Source organism: Pseudochaenichthys georgianus, chromosome 19, assembly GCF_902827115.2.
Source record: "Pseudochaenichthys georgianus chromosome 19, fPseGeo1.2, whole genome shotgun sequence".
Classification (NCBI taxonomy): domain Eukaryota; kingdom Metazoa; phylum Chordata; class Actinopteri; order Perciformes; family Channichthyidae; genus Pseudochaenichthys; species Pseudochaenichthys georgianus.
In genome coordinates this window covers 14,548,003-14,569,599 of record NC_047521.1, presented here as the reverse complement: position 1 = coordinate 14,569,599, position 21,597 = coordinate 14,548,003, and the positions used below count along the sequence as shown (strand labels likewise).

Genomic DNA, 21,597 nt, shown 5'->3' with positions numbered 1-21,597 from the left:
CTCGGCAGCGGGGGTGACGCGTTTTGCGCATTTCCTGCAGCTCGCGCTCACTCACGGATTCATGAGAGAGAGGCGACGGGAAACAGGGGGCGCGCGCAGGCACTGAAGAGAGGAAAAAACGAACGCGAGCAGAGCACCGTGATGTATTTGGGGTGCTCGTGAGCCCGACAAATACTGCATTGAGGGGGCAATAAGGCATTGTTTTCCGAGAGTACGCGCAAATATCGCGGTACCGTCAGGTCGAAGCAAGGAGATTATCCCAGAGAAGAGCGAGCGAGGGGCTGGAGGACGGAGCACCAATCCCGGATGGCTAGGCGCGGCTGCTCGCGCTCTCTCCCACCCTGACCCGGGAGAGACACACGGACCGTGGGCACGCTCGGGGGCTTCACGTGAACCCAACCGGAGCTCGTTAACCCGCTTTCGCCCTTTCTGTCGTTTTATATCTCGGCCTGTTTCCGCTGTGAATCTTGTGTGGCGCACGGGACCGACCATAAACAGACAAGGCAGCTGCTCGGGTGGGAGAGTGTTCAGCAAGCGACCTCTGAAGGGTGTGTGTCTGCGTTGTTACTGCGTTATTCAGCCCATTAGAGATCAGCTGGACTGTAAGTGTTTGTGTGTGGATAAAACAGGTCTGGGATGTGGCTGTACTAGAGTGAGAGTCCAAGGAACCAGCGGCATTATGGGATGTAGCAGGACTGTGCAGTGACCCCGCTTATTGGAAGGAAACACTACAGGAACACACACACACGCATCCTCTTATATATACACTACGCACACACACACACATCCCAGCAGCCATGCCTGTCTTCAGTGGCCTGTTGAAGGTGCGAGTGTGTGAGGCAGTGGATCTGAAGCCCACACCTTGGGCCCTGCGTCACGCTGTGGGTAAGAGCGGCTCCTTCCTGCTGGATCCTTACCTGGCCCTGAATCTGGACCATACCCGGCTGGGCCAGACCGCCACTAGGACCAAGACCAACAGCCCCGCCTGGCACCAGGAGTTCTGCACTGAGGTCCGTGAGGGAAGGAGTCTGGAGCTGTCTGTCTTCCATGATGCACCCATTGGATATGATGACTTTGTGGCCAATTGCACCATCCAGTTGGAAGACCTGCTGCAGAACGGGACTAGGCACTACGAGGACTGGGTATGTGTTAGATGTTTGACTCAGTTACCCACAGAGCATTGCTGAAGTAGTCTTCAGGGTCCCGAAAGCCACAGGTTTGCATGTTGGTAAATGTGTGCTTGTTTAGGTGAAACCAAATTTGATAACTGTCGGTCTGCCTACTTTACATCCCCTATCAGTCATTTTTCATGCTGAATTATTTATTTCAAAACACTTATTAGCACATCTCTGGTGAACACAATAATTAACATGTTGCTTTGGTATGTTCATTTGTGGTGAACCTCAAGTATACTCATCTGACGTTTGAATATACAATTTAATTTGGCTACATAATCATATGAGTAGAAGTCGATCGGAATTTCTTTAGGCAAGGACAACCCTAACAGACCCCAGACCCTCAACCTACAGGAGCCGCAGTTTAAAAAACCTTCATATTCTCTGAAACATGAATTATTTTGTTTGCATTGCACATGTGATGTGGTGCTTGTGGTTACTTGAAGGCATCGGGCAGAAAATGCAAACTGTAGGCAACAGTTTTCCGTGTGGCCCTTTCGCCACAGGATTCACACGTTTTCATCAGCCAAGTTCTATAACCTATTCATCCAGTAAATTGTCTACTTTGTTCATTTGCTGCTTCACAAAACACATTCATCTACACACACCCCTTCACCAGAGCCTCCTAGAATAACTACTCCAGTGAGCACCTTTGGGGGGCTGCTGCTGCACTGATGCACTGATCTAACTTTTGTCTTTTCCCGGTAAATATACTGATCCTTCATCTCAGGTCTACAGATTACTGATCAAAGATACCATTACTGTCTTTTCCCCAAATGTAGCAGCTACTCCACTGCATGGAACTAATAATAATACTAATAAACAAATCATCTGTTGATTATTTGAAAGATTCATCGATTATTTATCTGGTGTATCAAATGTCAACAGAATAGTGAACATTCTGGTTTCTCAGAAGGTGATATCTTCAATTGACATGTTTTGAAAGTAACAAACCTCCAAATAATATTTTAACATATTACATACATAAAAGCATTATTGCATGACAATTACCTTTTTGGATTAAACAATAATAAAAAGAGTTGTCAACACTGATCGTTTGGTTGACTTATCGTTGCCGCTCTTCAGGTCAGGCCATCAAGTCATAGAAACGGCTCACATTACCTTTAATCAAAGATGTTCTCCTCTAACTCTCTTAAATCTTTGTCGGATTTCTCTTGGCACTTTCTTTGGCAGCAGCAGCAGTGTGTTCTTAGACAAAGTCATAGTCCAATTTTTCCTCTGCGGAGCTATGGCAGAGTTAGTTTGGGTTTACATTACTTATAATTTGCAGCTCACTCTCTAGAGGGTGAAATTATTTTTGAATCATTACGGTTTCTTGTCAGTTATCTCGTTTGCATCGGGGACTGTGATGTTGAACTGCCACATGTAGATCTGTATGTAAGGGAGATAAAGAGCTGTTTGTTTGGGGTCTGCCACATTTGTTTCCAGTTAAACATGTGATCTTGTTCCACTTCTACACTTTGTTTTTATCTCGTCTCGCTTTAGGTTAGATGAAAGGCTGATGAAGGAAAAGCATTCTGGGAGCTGAGTTCACGCAATTTAAACAACTGAATGTGTTGTTTTGCTTTTAGCTCAATACCTACAAAATACATACACAACTATTTTCACCAAAGTTAGTTGTTCCTTTTTTCAGGCAGCCAATTTGTTGTATATATATAATAGTGTTTGATTAGCTGTACTTATTACAGATCTGCATTATTGCTATTTTATTTTTGTCAAAATTGAATGTTTTCAGCACATTTTTGGTTGAGAAGTCTTAGTTTTGCTTTCTCAGCTAGATAACCATGACGTAATTTGAATCATCAATTTCACATTTGATTCCTTGGGTAGCATATTTACATTCTGCAATACTGTGTAAAGTTAATACACTATTATAATGAATAAGTATAGACAATATGGATCATTAGGAGGGGTTACATTGATTTCAAGTTATGTAATGCTTCACTCTATTGGTATACATTGGCATATAAATTGACGCACACATACACGCACTCTCTCTCTCCGCCATCAGAGTAAGGTCAGAGCATATGGATCACTCTGGTGATTGACCACATCCCATTGATCAGCTGCCGGCTCGCCAATACATCTGCCTCACAGCGACACAGCCCCTCCTCCCACATCCCCTGTGTCCTCCCTTCATTACTCCATTACTTCTGTTCCTCATCCTCCCCTCTCAAACAGAGATTCCCCTCTCATCGTCCTTTCACCCCCCTCGTCCCGTTTCATCGGCTCCCTCCTGATGATCCTAATGCCATTCACTCTTCGGTACTCTCCGGGGACAGATGTTAAGTTAAGACTCAACTGAAAAACGGTGACAAAAGGTATTCGGTTGTCTGAGTCGTATAGTTTTTCTCCTAATTATTTTAAATATTTGTGTCAAAATAAGATTTGAAAATAAAAAGAGACTATTGCTGGCATCGAAAAATGTTAAGGTTTTACCACCCAGTCTCACGGGACTTTAGGGCTATGTACACCAACATACATAAGTTGCATGTATATGAAATGTATGAATCGATCAGTAAGAGTCTTACTAGTTATTAGGGTCATTTTCAAAATGAAAGACCTGTTGTATAAATAATCCAGGTAATGTGTATAGTCATGAATAGACGCATACCAGCCCTATTAATTGAATGTGAGCTAACAAATGTACAAAATAAATACAACGAATAGTATACAAATATTATTATACATTGTAATACTAAAATACAATTATATAAATATGTATGAAATGTATACAAAAAATATATACACACAAACACACACTAGAACTAAGAAAGGAATGTGGTCCGTATTGCACCAAATGTACTATTAGAATGATTTTTGAAAAATAGAATACAATTCCCCAGTATGATGCCATAACCTCATATTAGATAACACACTTCCTGCCTTTTAAGATGAACACCGTAGCTTGTGTGCCTCAGCTCCATCTTTCTCACTTCCTCTGCCCTTCTGCTGCTTCACTCATCTGAGCCTGCTCTCTTTTGTCTTCCACCACATCTCCATGATACATCTCCTGTGGACCCGAGCGCTGTGTGCCCAACCCAGTCTCATAAAAAAACGTGTAATAACTACGTTGGTCCACAGCGTAGGACGTAGTATTTCTACAAAAACGCCTCTGAAATTGTAAGATCCCTACGTTTTTGTTCACCATTCATTCCAATGGCTGGCGTCTTTGTCACGTGATCTTCACATTTCTCCCTGCAGAAAAAAAAAACATGGCCGACATTCGTTTTATTCTCGGTGGAAAATGCCTATTTTAAGGTTAGTTTGGCGATTAAAATGCCTTTTGATGTCATTTGATGCGAGAAATATGAGTTGTTATTTCAGATTATGTGTGCAGTGGATGTACATGATCTTTAGTTTGCTAGTTATTACGAAGATTACTTCAAGAAATTGTGTCTATACAACGTTTTCATTGTTACCAAGGTGGTTGCTAGGGATGCTGCTATCAATATTATTTATGTTATGTTGTGTAACTGTTTAATGGCGTTATCTTTATTGCTACCCCCTTCCCCGTCAATGTATAGTGTTGGTCCACAGCGCAAACGTATTAGTTTAACAAAATCCGCATCTAAAATTGTGGCATAGTGTGGTGCCGAGAGATGGGAGTCGGAGGCGGGGTATCAAAAGTACAAGCTAGACTTTTATTTAGCATCTCAAAACACATGTAAACAGCTTCATGCCCGGGAAGCAAAGACCGGCGGAGACAGGAAGTCCGGCTCACTAAAATGTCCGTGCAGAACAATACCCTAACCCATAGATCCGTGGGTGAATAATGTCAATCACCACAATAGATACGTTATTTTCCCCTGTGCAATTCTCAATTTACTCAACAATAACACATAATTATCCTTGTGTTTATTTATTTGTTTGATTAATAAACACAAGTTGGAGTTTGTCAGGACCGAGGGTCGGAGCAGCTCATTTGCTTTACAGAATATTACACCCGGAAGTAAGTATTCTCTCCGCTTCGCTTGACAAACCCCGTGATAGTCCTCAAGCTCTGTGATTGGAGAGTGTGCAGAGCGTCGAACAGCACTTGAAATGGGATGGAACCACGGCAGACTGTCCCAAACTGGATTTGAACGGGTCCATCGCATCAAATGACATCAAAACGAATTTTAATGGCCAAAGTAACTTTAAATAGGCATTTTACACCGAGGATAAAACGAAGTTCGGCCATGTTTTTTTTTTTCTGCAGGGAGAAATATGAAGATCGCGTGACATAGACGCCAGCCATTGGAATGAATGGTGAAAAAAAACGTAGGGATCTTACAATTTCAGAGGCGTTTTTGTAGAAATACTACGTCCTACGTTGTGGACCAACGTAGTTATTACACGTTTTTTTGTGAGACTGGGTTGGTGGGCCAGGCTGCCGCCCTGTGCCGCCGGTGAAATATTAACCAGGCTTTGATGCTTATTAATTGTCCCATTCAGTAATTGAGATGCTCTGTGGAGCCCATCCCCATGGCGACAATGACAGCCCGTCCCCTTGGTGACAGCCTCTCACCCACAGAAACACTAGCGAAAGCGAGATGGGTAGGTGAGAGTTGGGGGAGATGGGGGAGTTGGGCAGGGGTAAGAAAAGGGAAAATGGAGTAGAAAAGTGCTTTGTTTTTTGAGAAAGCAGACTTTTAAAAAACAAATCATGGCATTTAAAGTTGGATTCTTTGTGCTGCATGTAGTGCTGGGCTTTATGGCCTAAACGTAATATCTAGATATTTTAAGGCCATATTGCAATACACAATATTTTTCGTGATATTTTGAAATCCCTTTCCATACCTTTCACACCGGTATATGGACTTTTTTTTAATAACTCTAGAGCTTGTGATGATGCCCAGGTCTAACCCCAGCACTAATGTGTGTCTATATTAAATATAGGGATTATAGAATAGTTACCATTATACTGGAATTATTTACCTCTTACAATATCAAAACTTTACTTGCACATCTTTTCATTATCCAAACGTTTCCATGACTTTCAAAGTGGCATTTTCAAATACCATTTCATTCAAATCTAGCTACAACTAAATGAAAAATAACTACATTGTATGTCACTCAATACACATTATTCTGCACCATTGTGGCCAAAATTATCATTATTAGTATTTTGATCATGATTATTACAATTATTTATTAATGTAAGTGACAGAACAATTGTATTGCTCTTTCACATTGAAATGAACAGAGCACTGCTTTCACTTCCATGTGGGGCTACAACCCTATAGCCCTCACACAGCACACCTTCTATGTAAGTTATGACTTTAATCCACACACTAGCTGTAATATGTACTCCACCTTTTGTAAAAAGCACATTGACTTCACTTGTAGTGAAATGTTTTATATAAATAATATTGCCTTTCATCAGCTAGGCTAGAGGTGAGCCGCATACCGCTGTAAACAAAACCCAGCGTGTGCATTCCTGAGGTAACTATGGTATGGCTGTGGCAGAGAGATGCAAAGGATGATTACACTATTGTTGATTTTACTTTTCTAAACAAGCTGTTTAGATAAAAAGGTTATATATGGCCGCTGTCACACACAAGCTTACGTTCACAATGCAGCCAATTACTTAAATGTGGTATTATGACCAAATGGGATGTGAACTATTGTGTGTTAAATAAATATATATATATATATATATAGCATGAAAAATCCACAATTAAGTTATCTTAGTTTTTCATAGGATATGATCTTAAAAATGAGGGGAAGTTAAATTATATTTTATATTAAATTACAGCATGACATCTTTGGGACATAACTGTTATTAGGTTTGTTGCTCCTACTCTTAAAACGTTTACATTATTGTTGTTTTAATTTTCTGTTAGCAACTGAATCATCTCCACAATGTGGACCAAATTCTATTTTCGAAAAATCTTCACAACCATACACCATGATACAAGAGTAAGTATCCCTCTTCCCATATCATCTGCTGTTTATTCTAATATGTGCATCTGAGTAATACAAATATAATGCTGGTATGTCTTATATACAACACATACTTGTTGCTATCTACTATCAAGATTTCCCAGAGATACATTTGAATGTGTTAAATAGCAGGATAAAAACATTTTGAAAGCTTGTTAGCTATTTATTATCTAGTCATTCACTTTTATTGTCGTGATAACACAAATGACTTTTCACCAACCTGATCTCACCAGAATGCGTGACTCCACCACGACTCCTTAACACCACAATGCGTGGTGGAGTCACGAACTTTGTTACATTTACGTGTCGGCACCACGCAAACAACCCCAATGTAAAGTGAATGAGGCTCCTTTGTCGTGGTGCACACACGCATTTCTACAACGTCCCGCAGTGAACTTTTATTCTATAAAACGTTTTTTTAAATCTACTTTATAGCTTGTAGTAACTCACGGGAGGCTTCTTTTATTTTATTTGTATTCATAATAATTTTTATTTTTCGTCAGAATGTAAAAATCCTTTTTGACGCTCTGTGTAAACTTCGCACACTGCCACTCCAACATCCAATCACAGAGGTTGAGGACTGATCACGGGGTTTGTCAAGCTAAGCACATGGTGTAGTCCCGATAGCTGAGGATTCTGGGTAGTGTAGTGTCTTCTGCCATCCAAAAACTCCGAAAAAATCTTTGTTTCTCCGAATCGAAGGGGGAAAATACAAAAGCATTGCACACAATTCAAACCAATCAATGTTGTGTAATTAAAAAGGATAATCTGGTGTTTTTTAGTCGATGAGTAGTGCAGATATCACTGTAAAATCAATCGACAGTAAGGAGAATACTTACTTCCGGGTGTACAATTCTCCGTTATCCAATGGGAATGGACGCTCGTAATACAATACAGGGGACATGATCATTATCTTTTAAATAACGTTAACTAAAGGGAACAATCTATTTGACACAGCTGAAGCTCTGGCCTTCCTTAAAAACTAACTAATTTAATAAAAATCACAGTTGTATTACACACAATGCACTGTTTTTTGAGAACACAAATTCGTAACTAATGTAATTTTTACATTCTGACGAAAAATAAAAATTATTATGAATACAAATAAAATAAAAGAAGCCTCCCGTGAGTTACTACAAGCTATAAAGTAGATTTAAAAAAACGTTTTATAGAATAAAAGTTCACTGCGGGACGTTGTAGAAATGCGTGTGTGCACCACGACAAAAGAGCCTCATTCACTTTACATTGGGGTTGTTTGCGTGGTGCCGACACGTAAATGTAACAAAGTTCGTGACTCCACCACGCATTGTGGTGTTAAGGAGTCGTGGTGGAGTCACGCATTCTGGTGAGATCAGGTTGCTTTTCACAGATTACATTTCTCCAGCATTGTAGTTGGACTGTTATCACACAACTGCAAAGTGTATGCTGAATGCTACCTCAAAACAGGATTAGTGTTATAATATACTAAACATTTTGGTTCAATTAATACATTATTATTAGCTGATAATATTTAAAACGGGCTGTTTTCTTCTCTATTTCTGGTTTAAAAACCATTAAAACTATTCCAGGTAGCTTTATAAAAGTGTAAAAGTCTTCAACCAAGTAAAATACAGAGATATAATAGCAGGAAAATGGTGATGAAGGAGAGAAAGTAGAAGAGGAGGTGAGGAAATAGGCGGTGTGTACATGTACATATATCAAGCTGGAGGCTGCCAGGAGCTTCTAAGACAAGATGACCTCACAGTGTAACGTTTCCTCACCGGGACACGGACCACGTCAGATGTCAGCCAGCCTGTTTGAATCTTGGCATCAACACACTCTCACATGCTCATACTTACAGCCGCCAGGATTAATAAATGAAGGACTACACGAAGAGACCAGTCACCATTCCTATTTTAAAACGGTTCACACTGTTCAATGTTTTAATGTAATTGTCTGAGCCTACAGTGAAAGTCTTCCAGTTGTCATTGCAGATCTGAGGCCTATATTTTTATTTCAATCTTTGAGATGTGTTAATAAGTGACAGTATCAAAAAGTTGAACGCCCCTTAACGAAAATAGCGAAATCTATGTCTGTGTTAATCGCTTTGCAGCACTTCTCCCAATATTTCTTGACACCTACGTCGTTTTTCTTTGCATTACATATTGTAGCTATCAAAAATCCTGACTCTGAATATATCCAGGAAGTTGACATGATTTGTTCCCCCATTGGCTGCAATATGACAGTATGATATGACGTTAATTTCAGGGGTGTGGAGTAAAAATGTACAAACTTTTTGCATCAAGTTAATCTTTGGAAGAAAGTAGCATATCTTATAGCTTTGTGATCGAGCCTGTCAGAGTATAAACTGCTACACAATAGAGTTTTGCTCTGCAGGCAGTAATGAGACGGTAGACAATGGTATGACTGTTTCTTTCTATATACTGAGCTCATTGTCCAGTTACGTCTGTCAATAATGAACTCAAAGGGGTTTTTATAACTCTTCAAATGATTTGAACTAGTACTAGTAAGTACCGAGAAAATATTGTGACTGACTAGCTAAATACCGGATTGCTAGTGTGTTAGCTGTTGTTAGCCCACCAGCTAAAGTCTCAAAGCTTTTTGCCAATATGGGTGGATGAACTTAACTACTTTCTCATTTCACAGAGACTTTACCTTATTTTTGGTATTCAGTTAATAATGTCATCCATTACGGCATTTTACCATTGTACCTTTGTATGAGTGGTGGCAGTGAGTTGCAATCCTCTCCCAAGACATGTCCCTGCTCATTGAGGTCACAGCCATATTGTCATCAGCCCTCTCTCTTTTTCCCTTAGCATGGCAGGTTGCATGACATCACAGGCTCCACCCCTCACTGACCTGCTGGTTAAGTAGGACACACTGGATTTAAGATGCACTGTTGCCACTGTGACAATACACACACACACACACACACACACACACACCCCCCCCCCCCCCATAGGTTGACCTGGTTTGGCATCAGTGGGCAGAAGTGTGTGTGTTTGTGGATGTTTAATGCATGTGGAAGGGTAGAAATTGGAGGATATTTGAGAGTTTTGTGACAGCAGGTCCTACTGTGACCCCATGAGTGTGTCTATTTTTAAATGTCCAGAAAGATACATTTATGAATAAGATGAGATGTTATCCATGGAGTTGTCGCTAACGAAAGATACATGATCGTTGCTTGAGTCTTGAGGAGTTGTAGCAATTATCCCCCAACAAAGAAACTATACACACACCTCACTGAAACACACAGCTCCAGTATAATGTTACTGCTACTCACTGTCACACACACCCTCGGTCTCTCTCTCTGGATTGACCGCACTCTCGTCACATGAAACCACTCGCACCGCTTGTTAACACCGCTAGTACTGTTTGAATTTTTAGCAAGAGGTGCGCCTGGACAAAAAACATGTGCCATGGGATTCTTCTAAATAAAAGCATATCTGATGATGGAATGTTATCACTTTTCATCGAGATAATGATTGTTGATCATTAAATATATGCTTTGATTCAGGTTGTTCGATCATCACACCCCAGCCCTAGAGATTAATTTATTATAAAAAGTTTTGCAATTGGTTCACTGTATGCTTAGAAACAGGGATTTCTCCTGCGACTTGAGTCTTCAGGAGGAATATTTTCATTTAGACGATTCAAAAAACGTTGACTGTCTGATCCACAGAGGCTACTCAACAAGCCGTCTGCCAGTCCATCTGGATATCACACACTCGTGTTGGATGTGTGTGAGCTCTAAGACGTCTGAGCACAGACAGCGTGATTTCATCGGGAAAGTCCATTCTCCTAAATCAAATTATCCTTCTGTCCAGCTACTGGACTGTTGGACCAGTCACTCACAGAAGGAGGGAGGCCTTTGTGGAATCTCCCCCATTTTCCCCCCTTTACTCCCACCTCCCAGCTCAGCTCCTCTTACATTATTAGCTGTCTGTGATGTTACATTAAAGATGCATGACTCTCATGCTGTCTCACTCAGCATGGGCCGCCTGTGTGTGTGTGTGTGTGTGTGTGTGTGTGTGTGTGTGTGCGCCGACACGCTTGCGCACTGCTGAGTTATCGAAAGAAGGGCAAACACAGACACACAGTTTTTTTGTGTGAATTTGGTCGAGCTCTCTCAAAGCCGAAATGTGTTATTTGACAGATGGATGTGGGAGGCTGTCACTGAGACTAAAAGCTCCTGAGAGAGAGACAGAGAGAGCTGTCTGCTTGGACAGAGATAGCGAGCTGGCTGGATGGAAAGTGGGAGGGGGTTAGCTCCACAGTATTGATATAATGAAAGCTTTGAGTGCCCTGTCTGCTTGGTTGAGTGCTTCTCTGTGCTGCTGCATATGGTGTGTGTGTGTGTGTGTGTGTGTGTGTGTGTGTGTGTGTGTGTGTGTGTGTGTGTGTGTGTGTGTGTGTGTGTGTGTGTGTGTGTGTGTGTGTGTGTGTGTGTGTGTGTGTGTGTGGTGTGTGTGTGTGTGTGTGGTGTGTGTGTGTGTGTGTGTGTGTGTGTGTGTGTGTGTGTGTGTGTGTGTGTGTGTGTGAACGTGTGACGATGGGACCAACACAAGACGGTTAAGCCTGTATGTGTGTTTAATGCTAACCTCCCTTCAAAGTCCATTTTAAAATCCTCAGGCTCACTCAGCTTCCAGTATGTGTGTGTGAGAGATTGTTTGTGAAGTGATCAGTCTCTCTGGCTGTTACAGTGTCCTAATTGGACTAACTGGATTAATGAGGTGAACTAGATGCTGCAGCTTTCTCTCCTCCCATCTTTTTGTTGTCTGGGTGGGGAAAGTGCATGTGTGTGTCTGTACAGCAGGTTGGTTAAATCCAAGTCACGTTATGGTTCATTTAAGGGTGCTGATTTGGATAGAATCTTCTATCGTTGTCATTCTGTTATTGCTGGGTTTGCTATCCTGGCTCCAAAATGGTGGAATGAGCTCCCCCTTGACATCAGGACAGCAGATAGCCTACACATCTTCCGGCGCAGACTGAAAACTCATCTCTTTCGACTCCACTTCGAGCAATACAATTACTATCAAAGCACTTGTATACTAATAAAGGACTGGCTTATCTAAAGCCAGTTGAGTAGCACTTGAAATGTTTTAGCTCTATGAAACCTGATGTACTTATATGATTCTGTTTTCTTCAAGTTTGTATCTTCTTGGTCGAATGCACTTATTGTAAGTCGCTTTGGTTAAAAGCGTCAGCTTAATGTAATGTCTAATACTATAAGACATTTAATCCATTATTCTGTGATAGAACATACAGTATATCCATAATATTAAGGATTAGATATTGTTTTTTAGCCACTTATCAAACAAAATGGTCTAGCTTCTCAGTTTTATGTCATTTTAAATTAGATCGATTTTGGTCTCTGGGAAATTGTGTCTCATTGTAAAACAGTTTATTATATATATATTATAACTTACCAAGTCAGTGGTGGGTTTTCTGTGGAATTATAAACCTTACAAATCAAGGTTTTCCTCACATCAATAGTATTTTAATCCAATATTATCACCAATGTTGTCCAAAGTTGCCAGCCAACTGTAAGCCAACAGTTGACTTTCATTTACTTATACAGAAACATTATCAATTGATGAATAGAAGTCAAATATTCACTTTTCTTTTAGATCTGTTTTTGGTCTCCACCAACTTATGAAGAAATATCTGGCTCTTTAGCTGCTACAGTAAATGCAGCGTTAAGCCAACCAGTTGTATCTGTCTGGTTCAGGGCAGGCAGGGTACAATGGGTTTTAGTGCTTTTTCATAAAAAAACATACAATAGCAGAAACGGGGGAAAAACAAAACATGAGTTAAAAGGTGCTAAAACGCTGGGCATAGCTGAGGGGAACTGAAGAGTCTTCTGGTTCATCACAAAAAGCTTCCTTTTGCATATCAATTATAACAGTCATTTGATTTATTATTAATAAATAGTCAAGTGCAGCAATACGGAATAGCAATGTAATGTCACATTGCTCAACTTTTAAAATCGTATTATCTCATCCTATAATTAAACTAATTGATGCCCCAGTACAACCCATTGTTGACTTTATTACATTAAAATGCCTGAGGGAGGTTCATTCAAAATACTACATGTGTATTAGTGTTTGCTTTATCCTGAATTACCGGCTGAAGGGTTGGGTTTATGTAGTTAAATGGTTTGTGAATGATCAAACAGAGACAGATGAGCTTACAATCTCAGAAATCTGAGACCGTAGAGCTTTCTCACGGCAGACATGGTGACTTGTCAGAGCAGGAACAGCACAGGTGTGACTTATAACGTTAACGATGCTGCCATTGAGCCAGAACGTACTATGCTGGAACCAGAACAACTAAAACAGGTTTCAATTGAGGTGGCCAGTAAAATAACAGTTTGTATTGAATTTTTGCTCACTGGTTCGGCTTTTCAAGACACAAACATGGAAAGAAACCATCATTAGTGTAACTAGCACTCTCTGTGCTTCTTCTTCTATACGTTTCAGTTCTTATGGTATAAACCACCATGTTGAGATGCTAATGAGAAGCCACCCTGTCTCTATAGTTGTAATTTATGTTAGTAAGTGTTAACCTTCTTTAAAGTTTGACAGCAGCACTCTTCTAGTTTTTTACCACAACATACTTAAATTTTCTCCTGTAGATTCAGCCAGTTCCTCTTACAATTAAATATTAAATAATACAAATAAATAGGTACCAGCCATTTCTAAGTCATCGAACACTCCCTTGTACGCTTGTACTTTACTTTTGAGCAGTTCTGTTATGAGCTACAGTATTTTACTAGCTCCCACCAAAACAAGGCAGCAGTGCAACCGTAGGACTGTCTGTTGCTAGGATACATACACTGAACAAAAATATAAACGCAAAACTTTTGTTTTTGCTCCCATCTTTCATGAGATGAACTCAAAGATCTAAAACATTTTCTATATACACAAAATAACCATTTCTCTCAAATATTGTTCACAAATCTGAAAATATCTGTGATAGTGAGCACTTCTCCTTTGCCGAGATAATCCATCCCACCTCACAGGTGTGGCATATCACGATGCTGATTAGACAGCATGATTATTGCACAGGTGTGCCTTAGGCTGGCCACAATAAAAGGCCACTCTGAAACGTGCATTTTTGCTTTATTGGGGGGGTCCGAAAACCAGTCAGTATCTGGTGTGAGGGGTAGAGTTAGGGTTAGGGTAATGTTGTGAATCGAATGGCCCATGGTGGTGGGGTTATGGTATGGGCAGGCGTATGTTATGGACGACGAACACAGGCCACTCGATTCACAACATTACCCTAACCCTAACCCTACCCCTTACACCAGATACTGACTGGTTTTCGGACCCCTCCAGACCCCCCCAATAAAGCAAAAATGAACGTTTCAGAGTGGCCTTTTATTGTGGCCAGCCTAAGGCACACCTGTGCAATAATCATCTAATCAGCATCTTGATATGCCACACCTGTGAGGTGGGATGGATTATCTCAGCAAAGGAGAAGTGCTCACTATCACAGATTTGTTCAGATTTGTGAACAATATTTGAGAGAAATTGTTATTTTGTGTATACAGAAAATGTTTTAGATCTTTGAGTTCATCTCATGAAAAATGGGAGCAAAAACAAAAGTGTTGCGTTTATATTTTTGTTCAGTGTAGTTATACTGTAGTAGAACGGTTTCCATAGAAATATCTGCATAGCTAAAATCAGTGTCAGATATTTGTCACATAGATTTATTTCACATTACATTTTTGAAATCACTTACACTTCAACAGCCTGTAAATGCAGTAGAAAATATCCCATTCTGCCAAAAATTAAAATGTAACTCTGGCAAGGCCTAATACAACTTCTAATACACATATCTGTGGAGTAGTAGTAGTTATTGATTTGGATAGAAAATACAAGCTTGAAGGCCCCACACCGGCCTGTTGCCCAGACACGAGTGATGTGAGAACAGTTCAGTTATTGGCTGGCATGCCACCGCGGTATCCCGAGCTCTAAATCAATGATGGTGTTGTCCATTTGCTCCACTCTGTTCCAAATCACTCTGAGTCTATCTTTCAGCTGAAATCCCCGCTGAGATGCACTGTTATGCAAGAGGTTACATTTGGGGATTAGCATATCATTTTCAAGGGTAGACATCAAGAATGCAACAGCATTTATAGGTCACAAATCCCATGCTGTTGTCATGTTTTATACATGCAACAAAAGGTTGATACAGCGCTTATGCTCATATGTGCTATATACTCTTTCTTCGACTTTATTTAACTATATCAAGCTCAAAGTGATGATTTCAAATACAAATATATTGTACTTTGTGTAGCACACCACAGTCATGTTGAATCCCCTGTTGCTGTGCTGCATTTCAATCAGTCCTTGATATTTTTCAGGGACCCACAAGTATTCAATCAAAAGATTACTGTAATTTCTAAACACATTCACAGCATAGTTTTTCTCAACCTGCAGATAGTCAGTGTTTTAGAGATAACTGCTGAAATGCAATATGATCTACCAGATGATTCCCGAGTTGTGCTGATCTGAATTCCTCTCCTATGAGTTTGTGTCTTTGCTGCTGTTTCTACATGAGCTGTATGCAGTGTGCGTGATATAACATGGCCACAGCCGTCATCTAAATCACCACTTTCAGCTTCTGCCTCAGGGCTAAGGTACAGAATCGCCCGTGTGATGGAAAAACATCCATTGCAAAAATGGCAATTGCCTCCAAATATCTCGATCAGTAAGAACTGCCAGTTAAAACATTTAAAGCTGGCTTGATACAACACTTTAAATATATTTATTACACCTTGATCTCACCATATAGTAAATGTGACTTATGTTGTGTATGGCTTTCATATGTAATTGATTTGATATGATGTGTTTCAGTAGCTTTTTTTTGCATACAGATTTACTGTGTAGAGTAGACGATAAGTATTTATATTCTATTGTTATAGTTCCTATGCGGTGTTTGTGTCTCATACTCAGCAATGCATGGACATGTATGTGTGTGTGCTGCTTCCTGTGTGTGTCCGTTGCATAAGAGGATCTGCTGCTGTCCCAGAGCTTAACGAAGGATTTAAACCTCTCTTTCTCACTCTCTCTTGCACTCTCTCCTCCCGTGTCGTATGTCTCTCCAGCGCTCTCTGTTGCACTCTATCTAATCTCTGTACTTGTGTATTGAAGGGAGGGTGATGTCATTGTTTGTTGAATAAGTCTTGTGCGTACTGTATACAGATTGAATGTTTGCTTATCTCGAAATGTCTGAGCAGGAAAATGTATTTATTTTCGATGGCACCTGCTCAAACACACAGAACTCATTCCGACGGGTAATTTATTATGTTTGGTAATGAATATCTTCAAACTTTAATGATTGACACACATAAATATGGTGACTTCATTTGCTTTCATTAATTGGTAATTAATGCCATGTTTAATGAGGAATATTTGATTATAACGCAGGTATTCCCTCCTTAGTCATCCTCCAACAACTAGTCTTTGTTGTTGTTGGCTACTCTGAACACCCCCATGAGTATAACACAAAAAATCAAATCTTACTATTTCACAGTCGGCTGACAGAGAGGACTGGGCTCGCTGGTGATCTAAAAAAAAAGCAGCAAATGTGTTGGCTGCAAACTCATCTCAGCACAACGACATTTTGTCTAAAATGCTGCTTTGACTGTTGGGAATATGATATTTTTAAATGTATTTACTATTTTTCATTGTATTTTACAACCCTTAACTTGTTTTATTGCTGCTGTTTAATATGTTCACCATATCCACAATGATAACAGCAGAAGGTTAATGTTACACTTCTGTAATCTGTAAGAAAATGACTGCAACATACACTAAATCAGCTGTGGCCTTATCAGTTTAATTGACATACTCATATTCCACTTTCTAAAAATAAGACCTCATACTTTAAATAATATGTATTGAATTCTAAATTATTTGTTTTTTTGTCTCTGCTTTCAATATTTAAAAGGTGGGTTTGAACAAAGGGCCAATGTTAGCTCTGTATTCTTTCAACTATCAGACCCGGCCTCTATCCTACTGTAGGTCCCTCACTATAGATGAGCAAACCAGCCCTTGCATACAGGGTACAGTGATGGGTTAATGCTTTAAGATTTGTGACAAACTGTAAAGCATTAACCCATCACTGTACCCTGTATGCAAGGGCTGGTTTGCTTTCGCTAACTGTACGGAGGCTCAGTCACTGGTACATTTTTATATACAAAGCCATGTTAGGGAAACTTCCATCTTATATCTGCTCCCTGATCTCTCGGAGAATTGTAAGTGGCTACTGCCTGAGATCGAATGCTGTGGTTTTATTGAATGTGCCAACTGCTAGGACTGTCTTAGGGAAGACAGCTTTTAGATGCGCAGCTCCTCTGTCTTGGAATAGTCTGCAAATTAAATGGAAACTGAACAATCTGGTGCCACTAAATGTTTTTAAAGCTCGGTTGCATGCTACTCAATCGGAAGCTATTGGTACCTGCTTATGTGGATAATTATGTAAATGATGCTGTATGATGTCCTTTTGTTGTTCTGTTTATGTTTTTATGTTTCATGTGGAACTACTTGAGCAGGTCTCCCTCGAAAAAGAGATCAATGATCTCAATGGGATTTATCTGTATAAATAAAGGTTTGAAATGAATGAAATGAAATGAGTGTCTGTGGCTTCAATCAAAAATATGATTGAATTAAACAGACAGCATTCTTATTAAAACACACACCAAGCATGTTACACTAGAGATTCACCATTTATTTTTGAATTTTCTTGGCGGTTCTGATTCAGAAAAGGTCAATTCAATTGTATGCTTCTAAAGCATTGACTATTAAATAACTTACATTTTCTCTCTACATGTATATCAAAAACACAATTGCTCCAGGTAAATCACATCAAGAGTAAAATGGTTCATTAAATCTATATAACAACACACTTTGTGTCTATTCCTCCACCGCTTATTTTGGACTTGCAGGGGGTAAAAATGGACATGTGTGTCAATTTGACCGGAAAGACATCTGATACATGTTGTTTCGCTTGCCATCCATCATTAGTGCCCCTTAAGCCTCCTAACATTGCCTCTTTCTGCTTCCTGACTAACCCTTCATCAGCAAAATAAAACCAGTTGAACCGCTTCAGCAGCAAGTCATATTTGTTGTTAAGTCTGCCAGCTCCACCTACCTAACGTTTCACATCGAGATCAGATCAAAAGGGGAGATTCCAGTCAAGAATGCTTGAAAACACCAGGTGCAAAGCCCTGTTATAAGAAGTCATTTATCTAAAAATATCAGTTACAAATATCAGATACATTTAATGGGCTTTACAGTGATGATGTTAAGGTTAGAAATGAAAATAGTAATGAAGATTCTGACAGTGAGTGGTGGGGATGAGTGTAATGGTATTGAAGATAATGACCTCTTGTGTTTGTTTGTGCTGGAGGAAAGCCCCCTGCTGCACTCTCTGTTCAGCTGGGTTACTTCTCACTGATTTACATTGTGTTTCTCTCTGTCTGTTGCAGATTGACTTGGAGCCGGAGGGGAAGGTGTACGTGGTCATTGATCTGTCCGGATCCTCCACTGAAGGTAAAACCACCACAAGACCTTTTTTTCTTCTACTAAAACTGAGGGAATCTCACTTTCAAACACATGCAGACACGGTGGTATGTGATAGTTCAGTTTTAAGCAAACTAGATATGGAAAACGTCTGCCTCAATCTGCTGCAGAAAGCTGCTGAAAACACTTCATAGAGCTTTCAGTGAAAATGATCTGGGTTCGTCACTAAAAGGAACTTCTTTGCCATTACACAAAGTCATTTGGCCCATTGTTGATGGAAAGAGTGTTGCTTTACAGATGACATTTTGGTGAGGATTAAAAAAACGAGCTTAAATATGACACCCACTTTTGTTTGCCTATCAGGTGCAAGCAGGTGGTAAGGTAGAATAAAAGAATATATGTATATTTCATATTATTAAATAACGTCATGCCTTGTATTACTCTGTATTTCCATAATATCCCCAAGGACTTATCAGATTGGGTCTTTTAACATGAACTTAAAGCAGCTTTAATTTATATTTTTATAATAATAACAACACATCAAATGACAAAGTAAGAACACTTTATAACAGTGACTCATAGTATGATCCTACAGAGAAATATCTGAAGCTCCCGTCTGTTTTAACAGAGCTCTATTGTGAGTTTTAGCTAATTGTTTAGTGGTTAGGCTATCACCAGTCTCCAGTGTCATTCTTTGGCTATAGCAGGCTACTGTGTTTATAGAAAGGGCTGCACAAATGTTCTTTATACTACCTGCTCAGCACCAAACTGCAGAAAAACACAGAAGGTGACAAGCTTGTGAACATATTGGAACATTTTGCAGCTAAAACCGTCAGATATTCCTCTCAAGTGTTGGTAGAGACCTCAGGCGGTGCTAAAGGTAAGACAGACTTATATTCATCAGGTGGACAAAACATGACTCCAAATGAATGATAGTGTCTCTCTGTAACTGCTGGATGTGTAAATGTCCAATTTAAAGGGTATACATATGTTAATGTTGTGTTCACTCCTTGTTTTCGCTGCCCCTTAGTTGAAAAAAACAAACAGTTTTTGCCGGTTTAGCATAATTTAGTGCGCACACATCCTCTGCAATCACTGCCAGTTTACTGCATTAAACCTAGAGGCCATAGAGAGCGATGGAAAGATAACTTCCTGTTTTCTCCGAAAGTTACTCAACAGAATTCAAAGAACTTTCTCCTTCACTCTGTTCTTCTCCATTTCTTTATCCTCTATTTGTTTGATTTCATTAACCATGAAAACGTTTAGAATATATCCCTCTCACACCTTTTCTGCACACATACACTCTGCTGCCTGATAAGAGAGGTTTTCACCTGCACCTGGGTACGTTCACACCTGGTTATAAATAGAAACTGTTCTTTGCCTTCCAGTGAAGTGTGCATGTATATTCAGAATGTATATATATATATATGTGTGTGTGTGTGTGTGTGTGTGTGTGTGTGTGTGTGTGTGTGTGTGTGTGTGTGTGTGTGTGTGTGTGTGTGTGTGTGTGTGTGTGTGTGTGTGTGTGTGTGTGTGTGTGTGTGTGTGTGTGTGTGTGTGTGTGTGTGTGTGTGTGTGTGTGTGTGTGTGTGTGTGTGTGTGGTTGCAGCAGTGTAACGCAGTAGAGGGCAGAGAGAGAGAGAGGGAGTAGATTCTTAAAATAGTAGGTGAGATTGAGCCATGGATCACACACACACACACACACACACACACACACACACACACACACACACACACACACACACACACACACACACACACACACACACACACACACACACACACACACACACACACACACACACACACACACACACACACACACACCATGTGCAGACTCAAGTGTCAGTGTCTTGCCCTCCTCATTGATGATTGGGTACTCTGTGATGACCTCACGACCCATTCCCCGCCCACTCCTGAACTTCCTCCCTGAGTTCAGCTGGCATGAGTGCTCATGATGTTAATGTATGCTGATAAAAACTGTGTGTGTGTGTGTGTGTGTGTGTGTGTGTGTGTGTGTGTGTGTGTGTGTGTGTGTGTGTGTGTGTGTGTGTGTGTGTGTGTGTGTGTGTGTGTGTGTGTGTGTGTGTGTGTGTGTGTGTGTGTGTGTTGTGTGTGTGTGTGTGTGTGTGTGTGTGTGTGTGTGTGTGTGTGTGTGTGTGTGTGTGTGTGTGTGTGTGTGTGTGCTGATAGGAGGGATGGAGAGTTTGAGGGTGAGAACTAGAGGATGAGGTGTTTTTAGCAGATTTATTTTCCTTTTTTCCCTGGGTGCAATCTGTTCTCTCTGCAGCTTCAGAGGCTGGAAGGAGTCGGTCCTCTCCTCTTTCCTCCTCTCCTCTCCATGTACATCTGTTGGTCTCAGGAAGCAAATCAAAACAGTAATCTGACCTAATCTCACCATCTGCGATTTCTCCCTCTCTTTTTCGTCATCCTTTTCGCTTCCCTTATACATATTTTATTCACATCCCCCCAAGATTAAAAGATAACCTTCATGACTGAAGACTTTTAATGACAAGACTAATGTTTAATTCATTTTATTTTTTACGACAAATCTATACTTTTTAAAAGTGTACTTTTTATATCTTGATCCAAATAAATAACGATTTGGCACTGTTTTGGGAAATGAATGACATAGATTCAGTGCATAATTTAAATTCCCACAATTTGGCATAACATTATAATAATACCATGTCATCTTGGTCATCTTTATGCCACTTTAAAACAAGTTTTCAATGTTCTTAATAGTAGAAATAACAGAGCAAAAGCAAAATGACTGTTTATCAAAAGGGCTTTATGATCAAGAGTATGAGGAGGAATGGTGAAATAATTCTCCACTTAAAACAGTCAGAAACAAATCACCCTTAATGCTTATTATGTATCTACATACTAAATTCTACCTCAGCCTATTGTTAAGGCAGTTTTACCTACATTTGTTTTTA

The 21,597-nt window shown here is 40.0% G+C and overlaps 1 protein-coding gene across 1 annotated transcript in view; it reads left to right on the top strand.

The window, feature by feature from the left end:
• The window catches only part of prkcea (protein kinase C, epsilon a), a 35,862-nt gene continuing 14,265 nt past the window's right edge, over positions 1 to 21,597 (top strand). The window contains exons 1-2 of the mRNA XM_034106882.2: positions 1 to 1,142; positions 18,625 to 18,688. Of these exons, the coding sequence (XP_033962773.1) occupies positions 798 to 1,142; positions 18,625 to 18,688 (409 nt within the window). The 5' untranslated portion in view covers positions 1 to 797. The remainder of the gene's footprint in view (positions 1,143 to 18,624; positions 18,689 to 21,597) is intronic.